The sequence below is a fragment of the Peromyscus leucopus genome, chromosome 8b (assembly GCF_004664715.2).
Source record: "Peromyscus leucopus breed LL Stock chromosome 8b, UCI_PerLeu_2.1, whole genome shotgun sequence".
Classification (NCBI taxonomy): domain Eukaryota; kingdom Metazoa; phylum Chordata; class Mammalia; order Rodentia; family Cricetidae; genus Peromyscus; species Peromyscus leucopus.
The window spans coordinates 26,404,942-26,427,032 of record NC_051086.1 but is presented as its reverse complement, the minus strand read 5'-3'; the positions used below and the strand labels follow the sequence as shown (position 1 = coordinate 26,427,032).

Below are 22,091 nucleotides of genomic sequence, written 5' to 3'. Positions count from 1 at the left end.
TAAATCCGAACACTTGGAAGACAGAGGCAGGCAGATAGATCTCCTTGAGTTCAAGGCCAGGCAGAGCTAAGACCCTGCCTCAGGAAAAAAGAGAGAGAAAACCGAAAAAAGAAAGGAAAACTGCTAAAGTTAATTCATTAAAAATTAAATGTTCTGGGGCTGGAGAGATGGCTCGGTAGTTAAGAGCACTAACTACTCTTCCAAAGGGCCCAGGTTCAATTCCTAACACCCACTTGGCAATTCACAGCTGTCTGTAACTCCACTTCCAGGGGATTCAACACCCTCACATAAGACATACATACAAGCCGGGCGGCAGTGGCGCACACCTTTACTCCCAGCACTATAGCTACTCAAAGCTATACAGAGAAACCCTGTCTCGAACCCCCCCCCCAAAAGACCAAAACCAATGAACATAAAAAAAAAAAAAATCATTTTTTAAAAGTTAAATGTGCTAGCTGGGTGGTGGCAGTGCATGCCTTTAATCCCAGCACTCAGGAGGCAGAGGCAGGCGGATCTCTGAGTTGGAGGCCAGCCTGGGCTACAGAGCGAGATCCAGGACAGCCAAGGCTACCAAAGAGACCCAAAGAAAACCAACAACAACAACAATTGACTTTATGTGCATGAGTTTTTTGTGTGCGTGAATGTTTGTTCACCACATTGGTGACTGTCACGTCACCTGGAACTGGGGTTTGGTGATGGTTCGGTGTTGGGTGACTGCCTCACCATGTGACTGCTAGGAATCAAACCCGAGTCCTCTGCAAGAACAAGCCATCTCTGCAAGAATGAGCCATCTCTAGCCTCTTCCTCTTTATTTTTTGAGACAGGGTCTCTCACTGAACCTGGGGCTCACTGATTAGACTGGCTAAGCCAGCATTCTCTGGATTATAAGCATGTTCACTACACTAAGCTTTTTATACTTGGGTCTTCATACTTGAGCAGCAAGTGCTTTTCAGACTGAGCCATATCCCCAGACCTAGGGGAATCATTTCAATTTGGGACACAGTTGTTCTACCACTGAACTGCACCTCCAGTGAACAGCTCAGATCACCAGGCTGTGTGGCAAGTGCCTTTCCTACTGGGCCATATTGCCAGCCCTTCTTTTCAGCTTTTCTTTTTCAAGGTTCAGACTGGCCTTGAACTTTGACTCCTCCTACCTCAGTCTCTGGGGTGGCTGGGGATTACAGGTGTGTACTACCACACCTGGCCTTGCTTTTCCATTTTGAAGAACAATTTAAGGGTAAGGAAAAATTACTTACTCACCAGAGAAAGTCAGATAGTGATCTTGGGAAGGAGGCAGTAAATAACAGAGTAGTGGTAGGACCCTAAAACGGAGCTAAATTCCTGGGTTGGAATCCTGCTGGTTTATCAACTAGAGGGTTGAAATGATAGGCATACTGAGAGGACTGAATAAGTCAGCAGCTGTCACTTGTCACTTTTCACTCTCAATGGAAACTGCTACCCTCAGCTCAATTCTACCAATTAACACTTACCAAATATCTATTATGGGCAGGCAGGGACCCAGATCACACACATGCAGAGGGCCCAGACTGGTCCCATACAGGCTACCAACTGTGGGTCCAAAGTCTGTGAACTCCTATGAGACCAGTGGTGGCACACGCCTTTGATCTCAGCACTTGAGAATCAGAGGCAGGCAGATCTCTTGAGTTCAAGGCCAGCTGGGTCCTCACAGTGAGTTCCAAGACAGCCAAAGCTGCACAGAAAAACCCTGTATTCAAACAAACAAAATAATAACTTGGAGACAGAGTTTCTCCATGTAACTCTGGCTGTCCCAGAACTAGCTATGTAGACCAGGGTAGCCTTGAACCTAGAGATCAGCATGCCTCTGCCTCCTGGGATCACATCAAGTCAAGAATCACCTTTTCTGAATATGTTAATGTTTGTATCCCAGAGGCTTCAAACAATTGCCATTTATCTTAGTATCAAATTACTTGGGGATTTGATAAAACATGGCAATTACAGCCTTTTGGGGTTGGTGGATTATCAGAAGAGAAAGAGAAGAGGCATATTGAATAAGTAGAATCCAAATAATAATATTTGCTGTGGGCTTTGTGTTACATTGATAATATCTGTGAAGGAAAGATTTGGAAAGTAGGACTAACATTTTTAATACATTTCCATTATTGAAAGTTGGCTGCTGTCAATAGAGTTTTTAAATTACCATTTTGTGTAAGTGAATATGCTATGACCCATGTGTGGAGGCCAGAGGACAGCTTTGTAGAATTGGGTCTCTCCTTCCATCTTTCTGTGGGCTCAAGGGATTGAACTCAGGTTGTCAGGCTCTTTACCTGCTGAACCACCTTGCTGGTGCCCAGATTTCTTTTAATTGTCTGCAGTTGATAGAGTTTTGAAAAGTAGGCTAAACAGACTTCTGATTTGAAAACCCAAATTAGCTGACATTGTTCTGAGTTGCTGAGGTGTGTGGTATGTTTATTGTAATTCTACTTTTATTATATATCAAAAGCTAAGTAAATAAGATAGAGCTCAATTCCTAATAGAACTTATTTTTCTTAACCAGCACCTGTGGAGGCTTCTCAAGAACAGTCATTATTGTGTGAAGGTAATTTTTTTTTAATATCTAAGCAAGAAAACATTTAAGTTGTCTATGATGTGTAAAATTAGATACTTTTTATGAATATGTATTGTGTTTCAATTTTTCCTCTAGGTTCAAATTCAGCTGTTAGCATGGAACTTTCAGAACCTGTTGGTAAGAATTTCTGACCATATTAATACAGTAATAGGAAACTTCCAGATTTAAGATGCACATGTACATGTTCTGATGACTGAAATGTCTATGCTTACACCACGATTAAATTTTTGATATTAGAATTTTAACACAGCCTAGACCAATTAGTGACTGTGAGTGAAGTCCAGTAGAAGTGCTAGCTAGTTTAAACATAGTGCTTCTTCCTTTGACTTTGTTTGTTTCTTGAGGCTGGATCTTTGTAGCCTTAAAACTACTAGCCCCGCCGGGCGTGGTGGCGCACGCCTTTAATCCCAGCACTCGGGAGGCAGAGGCAGGCGGATCGCTGTGAGTTCGAGGCCAGCCTGGTCTACCAAGTGAGTTCCAGGAAAGGCGCAAAGCTACACAAAGAAACCCTGTCTCGAAAAAAACCAAAAAAAAAAAAAAAAAAAAAAAAAAACTACTAGCCCTATTGCCTCTATTTTCAGAATGCTGGGATTAAAGGAATATCCCATCATGCCTCGTCTAACATTTCATCAAAATTTCCATCCTTTAAAAAATAACTTTAGTACTCTTAAAAGTTTCCTATTTCCCAGGTGATAATTAAAGTTAATGCTAAAAGTTCTTATTTACACAGGAAACTTATCTCCTAAATTCTTTCACACACCTCATTCTGATTTTTATACTTTCCTTTTCTTCCCCACAGTCAGAACATCTTGATACTGGAATAGGTGCAGTTGGGAATGATGGCTCTCTTGTTTACATATAGTCTACCCTTAGGAAATGACACCATGCTATATAGCTGTGTGTTAGGTATAGGCTCTGGCTCTGCTGTCAGCAGTGAGGCCAGCTTGAAAACCCAGCCATCTTTGCCTGTGTCATAGGTGTCAGAAGAGGGACCTAAGTGACTTTTATTTGCTGCTTTAAGGACTGTTTAAAGTGCAGGCAATTCTATTTTTTCAAGATACTGATTTAAAATACCTTTCTTCAGTAGAAAATGGAGAGACAGAAATGTCCCCAGAAGAATCATGGGAGCACAAAGAAGAAATAAGTGAATCAGAGCCCGGGGGTGGCTCCTCAGGAGATGGAAGGCCACCAGAGGAAAGTACCCAAGAAATGATGGAGGAAGAAGAAGAAATACCAAAACCCAAGTCGGTGGTGGCACCCCCAGGTGCTCCTAAGAAAGAACATGTAAATGTTGTATTCATTGGGCATGTCGGTAAGTTGTCCTCACAAGTCTTATAAACAATGACCAGAGTTATTGGGGACATTGTAGAACATCTTGTTTAGCTACTTGGAGATATGAAAGAGTAAAACTGAGTCAAAGTAATGAAATATCTAAAATGCTCTGTCCACATGCACACACAGTGAGAGTTGACTGCAGGGTCACATGTCTTTACATGCTTTGGGTGTTTTTTGTTTGTTTTGAGATAGGGTTTCTCTGTGTAGCCCTGGCTGTCCTGGAACTCACAGATCCACCTTCTCTGCCTCTGCCTCCTGAGGGCTAGGACTAAAGGTGTGTACCACCACTCCCAGACGGTTTTATGTTTTTTAACTTGCTTCAGCTGACCAAAAAAAAAAAAAAAACACTAATGCTTTGTTCTTGAAATTTGGGCAGATCAACTGTTTTGAAATGGCATAGAAACTGGAAGAAAATAAGCTTCAGAATGTGTGTAATGGATAATTAGTTTGTATCCAAGAAATGTGCATTTTTTTTCTTTAGTTGATATGTTCCTTTTAATAGGATTAATGTTTTTACTAGTCAGCTTAATTTTGTATGAAATAAGAAATTAGTAATTTAGAGGAAATTCTGGGTGTTTTGCCAAGTAACTGGTTTAGTCAAACAAACAAGACTTTGCTTAATTATATGATTTCTGACTTGTCAAATTGTGAGAAGAAAATACCGAATTCTGTGTTGTCTCTCTACCTTGAAACAGGGACTCACTATGTAGTCATCCAGACTGGCCTTCAGCCCATGTTCTTCCTGCCTCAGCCTCCTGAGTTCTAGGATTGCAGATATACCCCACGAGGCTTGACCTATCTCCCTCTTGAAATCACACTTTTTTTAGAGAAGAATAACTTTGAAATTTGTAAAGAAATGCCTATCCTGTTTCTTTAAAGTGAGAGATGCCTTTGATTCCAGCATTCTGTAGGCAGAGGCAGGCAGATCTCTGAGTTCAAGGCTAGCCTGGTCTACAGAGTGAGTTCCAGGACAACCAGGACTACACAGAGAAACCTTGTCTCAAACAAAACAAAACAAATTACTTCTTTATCAGGAAAGCATTTCTCAGTCATCATTCCCCTATGGGGAATCTTAGCCTCATTCATTGTACATGGGAGAGGGTCCCTAGAAGTTGATCCTGAAATTCCTATTACAGCTCAGTTGCTTTTGCAAGACTTGACTGTGCATGCTAAAAAAAATCCCTGTAGTTATATTTATATATATTGGTGGTTGTTTTTAACCTATGTTCCCATATTTTTGCTGTTCCTTTTAGATGCGGGCAAGTCAACCATTGGAGGGCAAATAATGTAAGTCTCTTTTATCTAATGGTAGAGTTAATCTGGTTGGATAAATTTCAGACGTTGTAAGTGTTCATTTTGCCAGACAAGGGAGATAAAAATTGGTCAGCACTTCAGGTTAGAAACTTTAATCATAAACCATCTGTGTAGGGAAGGCAGAGGTTAAGTAATTTTTATTGTAGTATAAACATTAGTTTTTAATCACTGTCAGACTCTCATGCAACACTGTATTTCTGAAACAAAGCAAAACGTGTGTGTATGTGCTTGTGTGTATGTGTGTGTGGTGGTGGTGATGATGTTTGCACATGAATAGTTGGAATTAAAGGTGTGTGCCACTACCTGGCTGCTGCTGTGGCTGCTTCTCCTCCTCCTCCTTTTTTATGTGCATTGGTATTTTACCTACATGTATTGTCTGTGTGAGGGTGTTAGATTCCCTGGAATTGGAGTCGCAGACAGTTGTAAGCTGCCATGTGAGTGCTGGGAATTAAACTCAGGTCCTTTGAAAGAGCAGCCAGTGCTCTTAACCACCAAGCCATCTCTCCAGACCTCCCCTCCCCCTCCCCCCTGTTTTCTTTTTGGCAAGGCATGGTGTTGCATATCTTTTGTAGTGGGTAGCCATTCCAGCTTGGTTCTGGAAGTTCCAACCCCCATTGAGACTCTGGCAACTGTCATGCCTACGAGGCGGGGCGAGGGGAGGCGCCTGGGGACCCGAGAGCTGGATGGGCCAGCGCTTGCTCTGGGCGCTCTTTCGGTGCCGGAACGCTGACCGGTGCAGATTGACTGTGCAGAGCTCCGGAGAACACCGCTGGACTGCAAAACCCCTTCCCCATGGCTCCCCATATACTAAAATTGGAACGATACAGAGAAGATTAGCATGGCCCCTGCGCAAGGATGACACGCAAATTCGTGAAGCGTTCCGACACCGAGAGAGCGCCCAGAGCAAGCGCTGGCCCATCCAGCTCTCGGGTCCCCAGGCGCCTCCCCTCGCCCCGCCTCGTAGGCGTGACAGTTGCCAGAGTCTCAATGGGGGTTGGAGCTACCCACTACATCTTTAATTAATCCCAGCACATGGGAGACAGAAGCAGGTGGATCTCTGTGAGTTCAAGGCCAGTCTTGTCTGCATGTAGAGTTGTAGGCTAGCCAGAGTGGTATAATGAGACCTTGTCTGGAAACAACAACAAATTTTTAAAGATGTTGTTTTTGTATGTGTGTGCATTTTTGTATAAGCAACCATCCATGCAGGTGGTTGGGGAGGCCAGAAGAGGTTACTGAATCTCCTTGGGACTAGAATCACAAGTGGTTTTAAGTTGACTGTTGTGGATGCTGGGAATGGAACTGGGTCCTCAGCAAGAGCAGCAAGTGCTCTTAACTGCTGGTCCATTTCTCCAGGCCTTCTTAAAACTTTATGAAAATATAGAACCCAAGATTACAGAAAGTCTTAGTTGGCTTGGAATATACAGATGGTCCCTGGCTGTAACTGGAAGTCATACTTTGAACTGAGCTCTTTGCCTAGGTGGTCTGACCCTCCTTTATGATGCTGACAGTGACAGTGTGATAGCTCCCAGTCACTGATCACCGAGCTAAACAGTCCTCTACGGTGTACTGTTGCTAGTGTCAGCTAAATAGTTGTGTTTGTGTGTGTGCACGCATGAGTGTGTCCTTTTGTGTCGGCACTTTAATATCAAGTGGGCTTTGTGTCAACTTGATTTTGCCCGACTTGATCTGAGTTTATAGAAGGGAGTTAGGCTAAGCATTGACGTTAGGTAGTTTAGGTGTTTTATTATTTTTTTATTTTTGAGGAAGCATGTGTGCCAGGGTGGCCTTAAACTCAAGTATGTAGTCTAGGATAGGATGATTCAGAATTCCTGATCCTTCTGCTGTTCTACCTCCAAAATGCCTCAATAAAATTATTTTGGTTTTGGGGGGCAGGATCTCACTGTGTGTGTAGCCCTAGCTGGTCTTGAACTTGTCCTCCTGCTTTTGTTTGCCAAGTGTGGGGATTAAACATCATGTCTGGCTAAAAGGTATTTTTGACTGGTGATGGAGTAAGTGAGAATCACGGCAAGTTGCAGTGTATCTATAATTTTCTTGGAGTAATGAAAGCTAGCTTTCTGTTTTGTTTTTGTTTAAGATGTATTTATTTTTTATTTTATATGTGTGTGTTTACATAATGTGTATGTGCACTGTGTGCATGCCTCATGTCCACAGAAGTCAAAAGAGAGAGTCGTGGTGGCACACGCCTTTAATCCCAGGCACAGGCAGGCATATCTCTGTGAGTTCCAGGCCAGCCTGGTCTACGTTCTGGGACAGCTGGGGATGTTATACAGAGAAACTCTTGTCTCAAAAAACCAAAAAAGAAAAAGAGTCATATCACCTGGTACTAGTTACAGATGGTTGTGAGCCACTGTGTGGGTGCCTGGAAATGAACCTGGGTTCTCTGCAAGAACAACAAACATTTTTAACCACTGAGCCAACTCTCTAGCCCCCAGCTTCCTGTTTTCATTTGTCCCTAGTGCTGGTGATCCTACCCAGGATCTGTGAAGACTAAAGAGCTCTTCCACTACATTCCCAAACCCAAAGTTTGATTTTGACTCATGAATGAACTGTTTTTTCGATCCTGAAATGTATGTGGATTTTTTTTTTAATTTTGTGGAGCTGAGGACCGAACCCAGGGCCTTGTGCTTGCTAGGCAAGCAGTCTACCACTGAGCTAAATCCCCAACCCCAAAAGGGTATTGGGTCCCCTGAAAGTAGAGTTATTGATGGCTGTGAGCTGGGATTTGAACCCGGGTCCTCTGGAAGAACAGCTAGTGCTCTTAACCACTGAGCCATCTCTCTGGCCTCTGTATGTGGATTTAATCAAAGGCAAGTAGTCTGGCCATCATTCCAAGATTTTTTTTTCCAATCAAAGAAGGGTGGTGGTGTGATAGTGTGTGTATACACTGATTAAGCTTCCTAGTAATGCCTGCTGGTTTTTATTCAATCCAAATCCAAGCCCCTGTCCCTCTCATCTCAAATATTATCTACATAATCACCCACAGTATGATGTTCTTCACAGTCTGAATGTTAAAAAAAAAAAAAAAGTGAAAAGGTCACCCTAACTACAGCCTATGCATGTGTGTTGGTCTGCACATGTGTTTGCATATATGTAGAGATCCAAGATTGGTATTAGCTTATGCATTGAGGCAAGGGTCTCAATCATACCCAGAGCTCTCTGATTTGGCTAATCTCACTGGTCATCTTACTCTCGGATTCTGTCCCTGCCTGTGAGGCTGGACTAACTGGCATGGCAGACCTGCCTCTCCCACCTGACATTTACATAGGTTCTGGGGATCTGAACTCCAGTTCTCATGTTTGTGTGACAAGTGCTGTAACCACTGAGCCATCTCCCCAGCCCCAAATTTTACCATTTTATGCAAGCTACCTACTTGCAAAGACACTGACTGACCTCTAGTAATGCATTGTGGTATTGACAATTTTTTAAAAATCTTTTTGCGTGTGTGTATATGTATTTGTGTGTGTGCGTGTGTGTGGGTGTGGGTGGGGAGCACATGCATGCCATGTTGTGCTTACAGAGGACAAAGGAAATCCTCAGTCTTCACCTTCCTCCTTGGGTGAGATAGGGTCTCTTGTTGGTTGCTGTGTAGACCAGGCTAGCTGTCCTTCCACCCCAACTCCCCAGCTTCCAGATCCCTATAAAGGGACGACTGAAATGAATGATAAGCAGCACTGGTTACAGCGGAAAGGTAAAGGCACGGCCAAGACTGCCTAGTAGCAGAGCTTTATTGGGAAGAAGAGGGGTGTGAGAGGGATATAAGAGAACCAGGCCTGGGAAGGAGCAGAGAGAAAGATGATGAGGTTGGGGGAGAGAGAGCAGAGCAGAATGGGAGAGAGAGGGAGGGTCTGCATCAGGCTTTTTAAGGGTTCCCAGTGAGCATGCACAGGTGGGCTTACGGAGCTATACCACACATGCGCATCGTCATAAGACGCAAGACCTTTTGCTTAACTCCTGAACTGCTCATGTGGAGTAAGGGTAGAATTCTAACGATGACGATTACAGACGGGTGTGTGAGCTACTGTGTCTGGGTTCTAGGGATCTGAACTAAGGTTGTTGAGGCTTGTGCAGCAAACCACCTACTGAGCCACCTTCCCAATTTCATACATTTTTATAATTACTTAAAAGCCCTAAAATTGGGATTTCTTCTCAAAATTTGGACCTGTTTGTTCAAAGTTGGTCATCAGAGGACCCAAGGGCATGCTTTTGGGTTGCCTAATTGATAGTCCTCAGTAGTAATCCTGCTATTGTAAATGTCCCTTAAACAGGCATCTTCAGTCAGCTAAGAAGGTTCTGCAGTTGCAAGTGGTACACCTATTTGATGGTGTTTTAGACAGTATGCTTTTTATTGATAGGCTGTAGTTAGGGTGGCCTCTTCACTGCTTTGTTTTTTTTACATTCAGGTTGTGAAGAACATCATACTGTAGGTGATTATGTAGGTAATATTTGGGATGAGAGGGACGGGGGCTTTGATTTGGATTAAATAAAAGCTAGCACACATTACTAGGGAGTATTCAGACAATAGCCTCACATTGACAAGAGCTATTTTAAAATGATCTCACTTTGAAAAGTCATTTGACAGAACTTCATTGCTTGCGCATTAGAATTTATACACATATAAATTAGGGGATAGATATTACATATAATGATCTTAATATATCCTGAGGATTCTTTAATATGAAAATGTTTTGTCTTACATGTTCATTTGCATGTGGGTACATGTGTGTTGTTCTTACAGAAAGATACCAGAAACAATACAAAGTTCTCACAGTCCCTTTATTCAGTTTAACCTAATGTGAAAATCATACATAAACTATGGTCCAATAATCAAACTGGAAAACCAGGGCTAGGGAGATAAATTGGTGTCAAGAGTACTAACTCAGCAACCATGTGTAAGGTCTTGGGTTGAGTCCTCAGCACTGCTTACAAAAAGAAAAAAATACCAGGTGATGGTGGCGCACACCTTTGATCCCTGCCTACATTCAGGAGGAGGCAGAGATAGGCAGATCTGTGAGTTCATTGCCAGCCTTGGTCTACAGAGTGAGTTTCCAGGAAGCCAGGACTACACATCGAAAACCTTTCTTGGAAAAATAAATAAATAAATAACAACAACAACAGCTTGGCCTTGGTTGGTGTTGGTTGTCGGTTGGTGGTCTGCATGCCGGGTGCAGGGTGCCATCGTAACCGTCAAGTTTGCGTTGCAACTTCTAACGCCAACAGCACGTCTGATTGTCATTTGAAAATTAAACAGCAGATCTTTATTGAAAGTCACCAATTTTTCCATTGTTATGTTCTCGAATTATATATAATATAGCATTAGTATATCTCCATAGCCCTCAATCTGTAACATTTCCAGTTTTCCTTCCTTTATGGTCTTTGTCATCTTTAAAGCGGTGGTGGCACACGCCTTTAATCCCAGCACTGGGGGGCCGGGGGGGAGGCAGGGGATCTCTGTGAGTTCGAGGCCAGCCTGGTCTCCAAAGCGAGTTCCAGGAAAGGCGCAAAGCTACACAGAGAAACCCTGTCTCGAAAAACCAAAAAAAAAAACAAATGATTTGCATTTGTGTGTATGTGTTCGTGTGCCTACTTGTATTATATATATGTATTATGTGTATGCATGTACCTGAGCAGGCTAGACGAGGATGCTAGGCTCTCCTGCAATTGTGGTTACAGGCAGTTGTGAGCTCCCATGTGGGTGCTGGGAATCAAACCTGGGTCCTCTGCAAGAGCAGCAGTTGCTCCTAACCACTGAGCCATCTTTCCAGGCTCCCCTTCCCTTTTTAAAAAATGTATGTGTATGGTAATGCCCCAGGAGACCAGAAAAGAGTGATGGCTCTCCTGGAGTTGGAGTTACAGGTGACTTGAGCTGCCTAATGTGAGTGCTGGGAACTGAACTGAGGTCCTCCTGAAGAAAAGAAAACCTCTTAACTGCTGAGCCATCTCTGACCCCTGGCCTTAGTAATTTAAAGAATGTGAACTGGTTATTTCATATAGTGTTCTGTGGTTTGGACAGGACTGATACTTTCTTGTATCAAGAATATCACAGAAGGGGCTGGAGAGATGTCTCAGAGGTTAAGAGCACTGACTGTTCTTTCAGAGGACCCAGGTTCAATTCCCAGCACCCACATGGCAGCTCACAACTGTTTGTAGCTCCAGCTTGGGGGATCTGGCACTCTCACACAGGCACACATGAGGGCAAAGCACAAATGCACCAAAAATAAAATACAAGAAGAACATCACAGAAGACATACTGTATTTTGTGTCCTGTGGGGATGATGCTATCAACTGTGTTTTACATACTCAATATAGTTTACAGAGTATTGATTTGAGCTCAAGTCATTACTTTTGTAAGGTATTGCCTGTGTTTCACAGTGTTTTTCACTGTGAAGTACTTTTGTTCTCATCTAATAATTTGAAATGGTACAAGTATCCTTTTTATATTATACTAGCTCTACAAATAGCACATTGACTTTAAAAGAGCTGGGGTTTTTGGCTAGTGAGCTGACTTGGTAGCAAAGGTCATCAAAGCTAACCACCTGGACTCAGTCCCTGGGACCCACATGATGGAAGAGGAAGACTGCTGCAAATTGTCTGATTTCAAAAGAAATAAATGGTGCAGTTCTTTTTCTCAATAGCCGTTTTCTGTGCTTCAGATTCCCTTCAAGTGCTTGAACAGTTTCCTTACTGTACTGAGTCACTAAAATGTATTCTTCTTTTATTTTTTGTCTTTAACTGTTTTCAGGTATTTGACTGGAATGGTGGACAAAAGGACACTTGAGAAATATGAACGAGAAGCTAAAGAAAAAAACAGAGAAACCTGGTATAGTAAACTTTTATGATACTAGAAGTTACTTTTAAGGAAACACGGTACCTTTAATGTTTTTGTGGTCTGTTCAAATGCATATTTTCAGCCAGGCCCAGTACTACAAGCTTATGGTCCCAGTACTCTGCATGCTTGACGCCAAGAGTTTGAGGCCAACCTGGGCAACATAGTGAAGCCCTATCTCAATAGAAGTGATTTAAAACAAATTTTTAACAGCTAAAATACTGTATAATAAAGGCAAAGTTTTCTTTTTCTCATATCATTTTGTGAGATGATGACTTCCTAACTTACACAAAGAAGATTTGGGAATCATCTAAACATCTAGTAGTAAGAGAACTGTTTAATAAATTTTAAGACATCCATCTAATTGAGCAGTTGTATAACCATTAAAAGATTCTATTTAAGCCGGGCGGTGGTGGCGCACGCCTTTAATCCCAGCACTCAGGAGGCAGAGCTAGGAGGATCTTTGTGAGTTCGAGGCCAGCCTGGGCTACCAAGTGAGTTCCAGGAAAGGCGCAAAGCTACACAAAGAAACCCTATCTCGAAAAACCAAAAAAAAAAAAAAAAAAAAAAAAAAAAAAGATTCTATTTATATTGCCAGGCAGTTGTGGTGCTCACCTTTAATCTAGCACTCAGAGGCAGAGGCAGGCAGACCCTTGAATTTGAGGCCAGCCTGATCTACAGAGTGAGTTCCAGGAGGGCCAGAGCTGCACAGAGAAACTGTCTCGAAAAAATCAAAGGGAGGAAAAAAGTTGATATTATGAAATTTATACTAAGCAGGACTAGAACTTAATATTGCAGTGGTGTTTGGAGAGAAAAGAACTATGATTGCACATAGGATATGTAGTCATTATGTCAATAAGTGCTGGAAGAAAAAAGAAAATCATCAATGGTAAGAGAAAAGATCCTCTGTGTCTATGTGTTTGCGAGCACACGTGCACACGCATGCGTGAAGGTGCTTTGTGACCTTATTTTGTTTTTTAAAATGATACATTTTGGGAGTGTAGGTGAGTAGTTCAGTGAATGCTTAGCTTGTATGAGAAACTTGGGTTAAGTCCCTGGCACTTGAGAGAAGTTTGCAGCCCTTATCTCACTGCAACACTAATGCTCCTCTTCAGAAAGGACCACGTTTCTGTATTCCATTGTTGTTGTTGAGAAAGAGTCTCTGTAGCTCTCTCTGCTTGGCCTGGAACTCAGTATGTAGACCAGGCTGGCTTCAAATTCAGAGATCACCTGCCTCTGATTCCCAAGTGCTGAGATTGAAGGGGTATGCCAGCATGCCTGGCAAATGGGAAGTCTTAATTAGTATTAGACTAAAAAAGATTACAAGCTGTTACTATGGGTGTTTTGAAACAGTTTCTGTAGAATTAAATAATTCTCACACAGTGAAGTGATGTCAGAGTTTTTGTTTTGTTTTGTTTGTCGATACAAAGTTTCTCTGTTTAGCCCTGGCTGTCCTGGGACTCACTCTGTAGACCAGGCTGGCCTCAAACTCACAGAGATCTGCCTGCTTCTACCTCCCAAGTGCTGGAATCAAAGGCATATGCCATCACTGGTGCATATCAGTAGTTAATAGTAAGTAACCAGTGTTCCAACATGCTGTGAATGGTGGCCTTGTGGAGAAATAGGCTTTTTTTGAGATGAGGTCTCATTCTGTAGCTCAGATTGGCCTCAAATTTAATTGTAGGTAGTCTTCAAATGATTACAGGTATTAGCTTACAGGTATGAAACATGCTTTGGCTTTAATATCCTGTTTTTTGCAATCATTGTATTCTGTTATATAATTAGAAAAGTGAAATAAAGAGGTGTTGACTTTACTCTATGATACTGGAATTAGTTGTATTAGTTATTTTTCTACTGCTGTGATAAAACACCATGACCAGAAGCAGCTTATAGAAGGAAGAATTATTTGGGCCTACAGTTCCAGAGGGGTACAACAAATCCACATGACTGAGAGGCATAGCAGCAGGCAGTCATGGGGGCTGGAGTAAGCAGGCTGAGAGTGAACCTCAAGTAGTGTAAGGCTTGAAAGTCTCCAAGCCAGCCTTAGTGACATACCTCGTCCACAAGGCCACACCTTCTAAGCCTCCAACTGTGGACCAGAATATCCCATGCCCAAGACTTCGGGAGACATTTCATATTCAAAACACAGCATTAATATTATGACTCACCTTTGTTTTTCCTTTTCTCTGTCAACTCTTCTTTTCTTTCTTACAAGATTTTAATGGGTAGCCCAGATGGTCTCAAACATTGACTATCCTCCTGCCTCAGTCTCTGATACTGGAATTAGAGATGTATAACACCACACCCAGCACTTAAGTAGTCTTTCTCCCTATGTGTCAGTTTCCTTTTATGAATCATGTTGCTTATGGACTAGCTCACTAGGTATGTATAGGCTCTGTTTGCATCATAACAATGTATATTTAATTTTCTTGGTTTTATCTTACTAGTCTTCCTTATGACACAGATGAATAGTGGAGATGAAACTGGATGTCACATTTAGTTACATGCTTCTTGGTAGAAGACTATTTTTAATGATAATCATATTTTTTTTTTTTAAAAAAAATATCCTCCAGGTACTTGTCTTGGGCCTTAGACACAAATCAGGAGGAACGAGACAAGGGTAAAACGGTAGAAGTGGGTCGTGCCTATTTTGAAACCGAAAAGAAGCATTTTACAATTCTAGATGCTCCTGGCCATAAGAGTTTTGTCCCAAATATGATTGGTGGTGCCTCTCAAGCCGACTTGGCTGTACTGGTAAGAAAGACATTTGGATTCTGGGCATTTTGTTTTTGTCTGGGCGTATTTATTAATAGCACACGTGTTCTCTCTTTTCTTTCCCATTGTAAGGCTTGAACCCATGGCCTTTCTATATTGCTGTGCAAGTGCTCTACCACTGATTTGTGAAATAGGGTCTCACCATGTAACTCTGGCTGGCCTGGAATTTGATATGTAGACCAGGCTCGCCTCAGACTCAGATTTACTGAGTCTGATTTAAGGTGTACTCCACAACCTAACTTTAAAATTCTAATTCACCCTCAGGAAGATGTAGTGCATTATAACACTATACATAGTCATAATATTCATTTATGTCACTCTTATCTCCCAAGAACTCTTTATAGTTGGCTTATAAAAAATACATTAAACATTTTATCATGGCTGTTATTAGTGTCAGAATTTAGTGGTTTGTTTGCAGTTTTTGGTTTTTGGGTTTTTTTTGGCTCTTCTTCCCCCCGCCCCCACAAGGTTTCTCTGTCCTGGACTAGCTCTGTAGACCAGGCTGGCCTCGAATTCACAGAGATCCTGTCTGGCTCTGCCTCCCAAGTGCTGGGATTAAAGGTGTGGGCCACCACCGCCCGGCTCTGTCTTTTTTTCTTCTTTTTGGTTTTTCGAGACAGGGGTTTCTCTGTGTAGCTTTGCGCCTTTCCTGGAACTCTGTAGTTGCTGGGATTAAAGGCATGCACCACCACCACCCAGGGTTTTTTCTTTTAATGCTGAGCCCACAAAGATTGAAATTAACCCTGTGTATCTCCTTCCCTTCCTTCTTGCTGAGTAGTACATACTGTCGTCAAACTTACTATCCTCTTATCTCAGACTCTTCAATGCTAGGGTTACAAGTATGCATCAGCACACATTCATTTTGATTGTAGTATTAGAGATTAAACACAGTGAGGGCTGCAGAGATGGCTCAGTGCTTGAGAGGACATATTGTTCCTGCATAGAACCTGAGGTTCTCTCAGGTTCCACATCAGGTAGCTCTCGATTACCTGTAACTCAAGCTTCAAGGGTATCTGATGCTTCTGGCTTTAGCGGGCACCTGCACTCACCACAACTCACCTTCATGCACACACAACAGAGATTGAACCTGGGGCTATGAAACTGTTAAACACATATCTCCTCACATCCTTTATGTGAAAAGAAGGTATTTGAAATGTTTTAACTGTATGCACATATCCTGGATTTATGGGAGTTGAAGGGTTAGAGAAAACATTGTTTATTTTGATACTTGGCACAGCCCATAGAAATAACTCTACCAGGGCTGGAGAGATGGCTCAGAGGTTAAGAACACTGACTGCTCTTCCAGAGGTCCTGAGTTCAAGTCCCAGCAACCACATGGTGGCTCACAACCATCTGTAATGAGATATGGCACCCTCTTCTGTCATGCAGGCAGAACACATAATAAACAAATCTTTTAAAAAAGAAAGAGAGAGAGAGAGAAAGAAGGAAAGAAAAAGAACTCTATCAGGCCGGGAAGTGGTGGCACACACCTTTAATCCCAGCACTCAGAAGGCAGAGGCAGGCAGTTCTCTGTGAGTTTGAGGCCAGCCTGGGCTACGGAGTGAGTTCCAGGAAAGGCACAAAGCTACACAGAGAAACCCTGTCTCAAAAATAAAAAAAGAAAGAAAGAAAATAAATAACTCTACCAATGAGCCACACCTACTCAAACCCAAACCCTCAAATCTTTAAGCCATTTTGTCATGCTCACTGTATAGTACATGTGCTTCCATTATCTTGGAAACGTGTGTGTGTGTGTGTGTGTGTGTGTGTGTGTGTGTGTGTGTGTGTGTGTGTGTTGTTTTTTTGAGACAGGGTTTCTTTGTGTAACAGTCCTGCGGGTCCTGAAACTTGCTATGTAGACCAGGCTGACCTTGATCTTTCTGAGATCCTGCCTGGCTCTGCCTCCCAAGTGCTGGGATTAAAGGTGTGCACCTCCACCGCCCATTGGAAACTTTTAATGTTTTGCTGCTAGATTGGGGGGGGGGGGAATCTGAATATATAAGAATAAATTACTTGATTTCTTGGAATAGGTAATCTCGGCCAGGAAAGGAGAGTTTGAAACCGGATTTGAAAAAGGAGGACAGACAAGAGAACATGCAATGTTGGCAAAGACAGCGGGTGTCAAACACTTAATCGTGCTTATTAATAAGATGGATGATCCAACCGTGAACTGGAGTAACGAGAGGTAAGCGTGGATGCTTTCCTGGCTGTTTACAGGCATGTTGGTGAAGAAAAGGATGTTTTGTTAGTGTTTGCATTGTTTATTCCAGTTTTTCTAAGCTTTCATTTATTTACTGGTGAAACTAGTACTCAGTTGGCATAATTGTGTTATTTCTAAATATTCATAGATATGAAGAATGTAAAGAGAAACTAGTACCATTCTTGAAAAAAGTTGGCTTCAATCCAAAAAAGGACATTCATTTTATGCCCTGCTCAGGACTGACGGGAGCAAATCTCAAAGAGCAATCAGATTTCTGTCCTTGGTACATGTGAGTAACCTTTTATTACTTTTTTAAAAGGGGGATGGGCATATCTAAATAGTAACTGAAAGAAATTTTGTCTGTAGTCTTGGTTTTAAAAATACCAGGATCTTTGACTTCTAAAATGCTTATGTGTTTTTTTTTTTTTTTAATATGTGAAATACGCTGGGGTGTGTGTTGTATACTTATATGTGTATTGTGCAAGGGTGTATGTGTTGCATGCTGTGTGTGTACTGTGCATGGGTGTCTGTGGTGTATGCAGTATGTGTAAGAAGATGTGCTTTGCCTATGTTTATGTGTGTACAGGCCAAAGGTGTTTTTGTAAGTTTTTCACTGAGCCTGAAACTACCTGATTTGGCTAGAGTGCCTGGCTAGTGAGCCCTGGGATCAGTCTGTCTCCTCCCAGTGCTGGGATTACAGATGCATGGCACCACCTGGCTTTTACATTGGTGTTGGGTCCAGACTCATGCCCTTGTGCTGGCATAGCAGGCAGTGTACTCAGTGAGCCGTTTCCACAGCTCTCTGTATTCTTTGAGTCAAATGAGTTCTTTTTGTTTTTGTTTTGAGACAAGGTTTCTCTGTGTAGCTTTGGAGCCTGTCCTGGAACTCACTTTGTAGACCAGGCTGGCCTCGAACTCACAGAGATCCTCCTGGCTCTGCCTTCGGAGTGCTGAGATTAAAGCATGCGCCACCACCTCCTAGGTTCCTATGAGTTCTTTATGGGGGCTTTGGCCTATAACTCAAGTCAATAGATTGCTTGTCTTACAAGCATGAGGATTCTGAGTTCAGTTTCCCAGGAGGGTATGTCACAGTACATACAATTAGGGGACAGAGTTGGGCGTGGTGGTACATGCCTATAATCTCAGCATTTGAGGACTCAGGCAAGAGGTCTGAGTTTGAGATAAGTCAAGAAGACTTAGCAAAATCGTCCTCATGTGGTTAGTATTATAACGTAGGCTGTACAAGTCCCTTTTTTCTAGTCATCACATAAATTTATGGGGAAGTTAGGCCAGCATGGCTCAGCAGGTCAAGGTGCTTGCTGCCAAGCCTCATGACTTGAGGTCTTTCTCCAGAGCCCAGATGATTAAAGGAGAGAACTGACTTGTGCAGATTGTCCTCTGACTTCCACATCCATGTACTCACACACACAGACCAACATCCAGTGTGTTTGTAGTTGTTTGTTTCACTCTGTTCTGTTTTGAGACAAGAATCTCACTGTGTAGCCTCAGTTAGCCTGGAACTTCTTAACCTCTCCTCTGAACCTCCCAAGTGCTGGGATTACTGGGTGGTGTCACCATATCTGGCCAAGTAAGGTATTCTGTTTTATTTAAGTTTTCTGACCTGTTAGTTTCATGAAATGGAAATATATAAATGAAAAAAAATGTGCATATTTTAAAAATTACTGTTAACTTTCTTTAATGGATATTGTTCTGTTCTCAGTGGCTTACCATTTATTCCATATCTGGATAATTTGCCAAACTTCAATAGATCAGTTGATGGACCAATCAGGCTGCCAATTGTCGATAAGTACAAGGTACCTCAAATATTAAAGTTAATGGATTTCAGGGGACTTGAAATCATTGTGTTTTGTTATAAGTTATAAAAAATGTATTAAGAATAATGTTTATTGTCCTTTGAGTGCTTGCATATGGAAGATATGATTTACTCAATAAGCCTAACTTGTATATTTTCAGTAAACTAGTCATTTTTTTAGCTGCAGTACTGATACAATGAAAAGGCTGTTCTAAAAATTTTTTCACCTTACAAATTGTAGATATTGATAAGTAGCCTTCTGCACTAAGTTGTAATAGCACCAATACATGAGGGCTTATGTTGTCAGTGTGCACTTCTTGGGTGTGGTGGTGCATGCTTTTAATCTCAGCACTTGGGAGGCAGAGACAGGTGGATCTTTTAACTCAGAGCCAGCCTTATCTACATAGCAAATTCCAGGCTAGCTAGGGCTACATAGTGAGACCCTGTCTCCAAAAAAAAAAAAACTTCAAACCCCTACAAAAAAAAATCCACTTCATTGGTTTCAATTGGATTTTCAACTTTGTTATTTAGGTACTTTGTTTTGCAATGCAGGGTCTTTAACCTAGGGCCTTGTGCAGATCAGGTAAGATGTCTACCAGTGAGCTCCATCCCAAGCTCTCAACTTAATCTTTTAAACTCTGACAGTACCAATTCATGTAATATTTACCTACTTTTTAAAAGTCTTTTGTCCTTCAATTAGCTCCATTCTAAAGTTTACAAACAAATCAGTTTCTAGATCTGTACAAACAATTCAGATCTTCCAAACATAAAATTCTGTGGTTATCTGCATGAAGCTTTCTTCTTGAACCTTGGGCATTCCTTGTTATTTACTATAATTGTACCAGGCCTAAGATACAAATTATTATAGGAGTATTTATCACCTCCTCTGTGTTTAAGAATAATCATAAGGGGCTGTCGAGAAGGCTCAGTGGTTGAGAGCACTGACTGCTCTTCGAAAGGACCTGGGTTCAGTTCCCAGTAACCACTTGGCAGTTCACAGCCATCTGTAACTCCGAGATCTGACACCCTCACACAAACATACATGCAGGGAAGACACCAATGCCCATTAAATAAAAATAAGTAAATTATATATAAAAGCAAAAAGATTAGACTTAAAAAAATATCATAAGCATTCTGCCACTTATTATACTAAAGACTTTCCTTGATAGATAAATCCTATAGAATTTCACTTGGGGCTGTTCACCTGCTGTAACCAGCACTAAAAGTCTGTGTGTTTTTTATTTTTTTTTTTATTTATTCTAAATTTCAATAGGATATGGGGACTGTGGTCCTGGGAAAGCTGGAATCTGGATCTATTTGTAAAGGCCAGCAGCTTGTAATGATGCCAAATAAGGTAAGAGTTTATTTAGCATGTGTTCATATGGTCGCTTTTGAAAATATCAGATTCCAAACTTTTCAAAAACTTAGGAATTTCCACTAATTTTTATAATTAATAATTATTTTATTAGTGCTCAGTGTGAAATATAAGAACACATGAGTTTTTTTTACTCTCTGTCTTTCCCATGCAGGGCTGTGGTATTTTATCAGTGAAAAAAAAGAAAGAGTGATGTAAGAGAAGATATCTCCGGCAGTGACATACATACAGTACATATATTAACAATACTGCTGTGCTGACCATTGCAGCACATGACTGTCTAGTTCTTACCCACAAGGTTATCTTGCACTCATTACACAATGTGCTTTTAAAAAGAGATTTACCTATTTTTATTTTGTATATATGAATGTTTGGCCACATCTGTGCATCATGTACACCTGGTGCCCTGAGGAGCCAGCAGAGAGTATTAGCTTTCCTGTAACTGGAGTTACATGCAGATAGTTTTGAGAAACCAGTTGGTGCTGGAAATTGTTCCTGGGTCCTTTGTAAAAGCAGGACTGACCTGCTGTGGGAAATAAGTTTTTAATTCTGATATTTACATCTAAAGTGTTAAAAATCCAGTATTAAGTTTGGTATTTGTCTTTCTGTCCTGTGGCTAATTAAAGACCCTGAGAAAAGCAACTCAAGGGAGGGGCTGGGCAGGTGACTCAGCCCTTCAAGAGTACATGCTTCACCCACATCAAGCAGCTCACAATGGGCTCTTAACTCCAGCTTCAGGGGGACCCTATGCCCTCTTCTGGCCTCCGCAGACATTGCATGCACAGCATTCACACTCAGACATGCATACATAAATAAAAGTAAAATTTTTAAAAGCAAAATCAAGGGGGCTGGAGAGATGGCTCAGTTGTTAAGAGCACCTGTTGCCTTTGCAGAGGACCTGTGTTCAGTTCCCAGCACCCACACAGTGGTTCCCAACAAAACTTAACTCCAGTTCTAGGAAATCTGCTGTCACTTCCGACCTTTGAAGGCACCAGTGGGGCATATACATGCATACATACATGCATGCAAGCAAGACATCCATCTCAAGGGAATAAGGTTTTCTTTCAGCTCTTAGGAGAGTCAAGGCTACAGACTGAGGCAGCTGGTCACAATGCATCCGCAACCAGGAGGAAGGATGAGTGCCAGTGTCAGCTCCCTTTCTCCATTTTATAGTGCAGGTCCCCAGCTCAGTGAAGGATCCTACCACAGTAAAGACGGTCTTCCCTCATCAGTTCACTTGGGGTAATTCTATCCAAACATGCCTCACAGGGGTGCCTGGGCGTTTGCCTTCCTGAGATTCCAGATTTTGTCAAGTTGACAGTGTTGGAATTTTGAAAATGGAGTTTTTATTCTGTATTCTATTTAGAAGTTGTTAGAATGTGATATACAAGTTGTGACCGTTTCAACTTTGTATCGAGTAGTGGAACACTTGTCTGACATGCACAAGGCCCTGGGATTGAGCCCTTTTCTTTCCCTCTAAATTTTTATTTTGGCTTGGGAATTTGTAACTTCTTAACAAGTAAACATTAGGGTCATTTTATGTCCTATATAATTCAGCACATGTTTAGGCAAACCTCCAACTTTGCTTTCTTTTTAAGCACAATGTGGAAGTTCTTGGGATACTTTCTGATGATGTAGAAACGGATTCTGTAGCCCCAGGGGAAAACCTCAAAATCAGACTGAAAGGAATTGAAGAAGAGGAGATTCTTCCAGGATTCATCCTTTGTGATCTTAATAATCTTTGTCATTCTGGACGCACATTTGATGCCCAGGTAAACAAGTCACCACATTCATCTTCTTGGTTGTTAGAAACTAAGTGGTTAGAAT

The 22,091-nt window shown here is 41.7% G+C and overlaps 1 protein-coding gene and 1 pseudogene across 2 annotated transcripts in view; both read left to right on the top strand.

The window, feature by feature from the left end:
• The window catches only part of Gspt1 (G1 to S phase transition 1), a 38,510-nt gene that overhangs the window by 8,420 nt on the left and 7,999 nt on the right, over nt 1-22,091 (top strand). The window contains exons 2-12 of one of the 2 annotated variants that reach the window (XM_028872910.2): nt 2,537-2,578; nt 2,684-2,725; nt 3,693-3,920; nt 5,197-5,230; nt 12,018-12,095; nt 14,675-14,855; nt 16,907-17,061; nt 17,225-17,365; nt 18,797-18,890; nt 20,163-20,243; nt 21,863-22,036. In XM_028872910.2, the coding sequence (XP_028728743.1) occupies nt 2,537-2,578; nt 2,684-2,725; nt 3,693-3,920; nt 5,197-5,230; nt 12,018-12,095; nt 14,675-14,855; nt 16,907-17,061; nt 17,225-17,365; nt 18,797-18,890; nt 20,163-20,243; nt 21,863-22,036 (1,250 nt within the window). The remainder of the gene's footprint in view (nt 1-2,536; nt 2,579-2,683; nt 2,726-3,692; nt 3,921-5,196; nt 5,231-12,017; nt 12,096-14,674; nt 14,856-16,906; nt 17,062-17,224; nt 17,366-18,796; nt 18,891-20,162; nt 20,244-21,862; nt 22,037-22,091) is intronic. The other variant, XM_028872911.2, reaches the window with a different exon arrangement.
• LOC114695578 lies at nt 6,052-6,147 on the top strand (annotated as a pseudogene).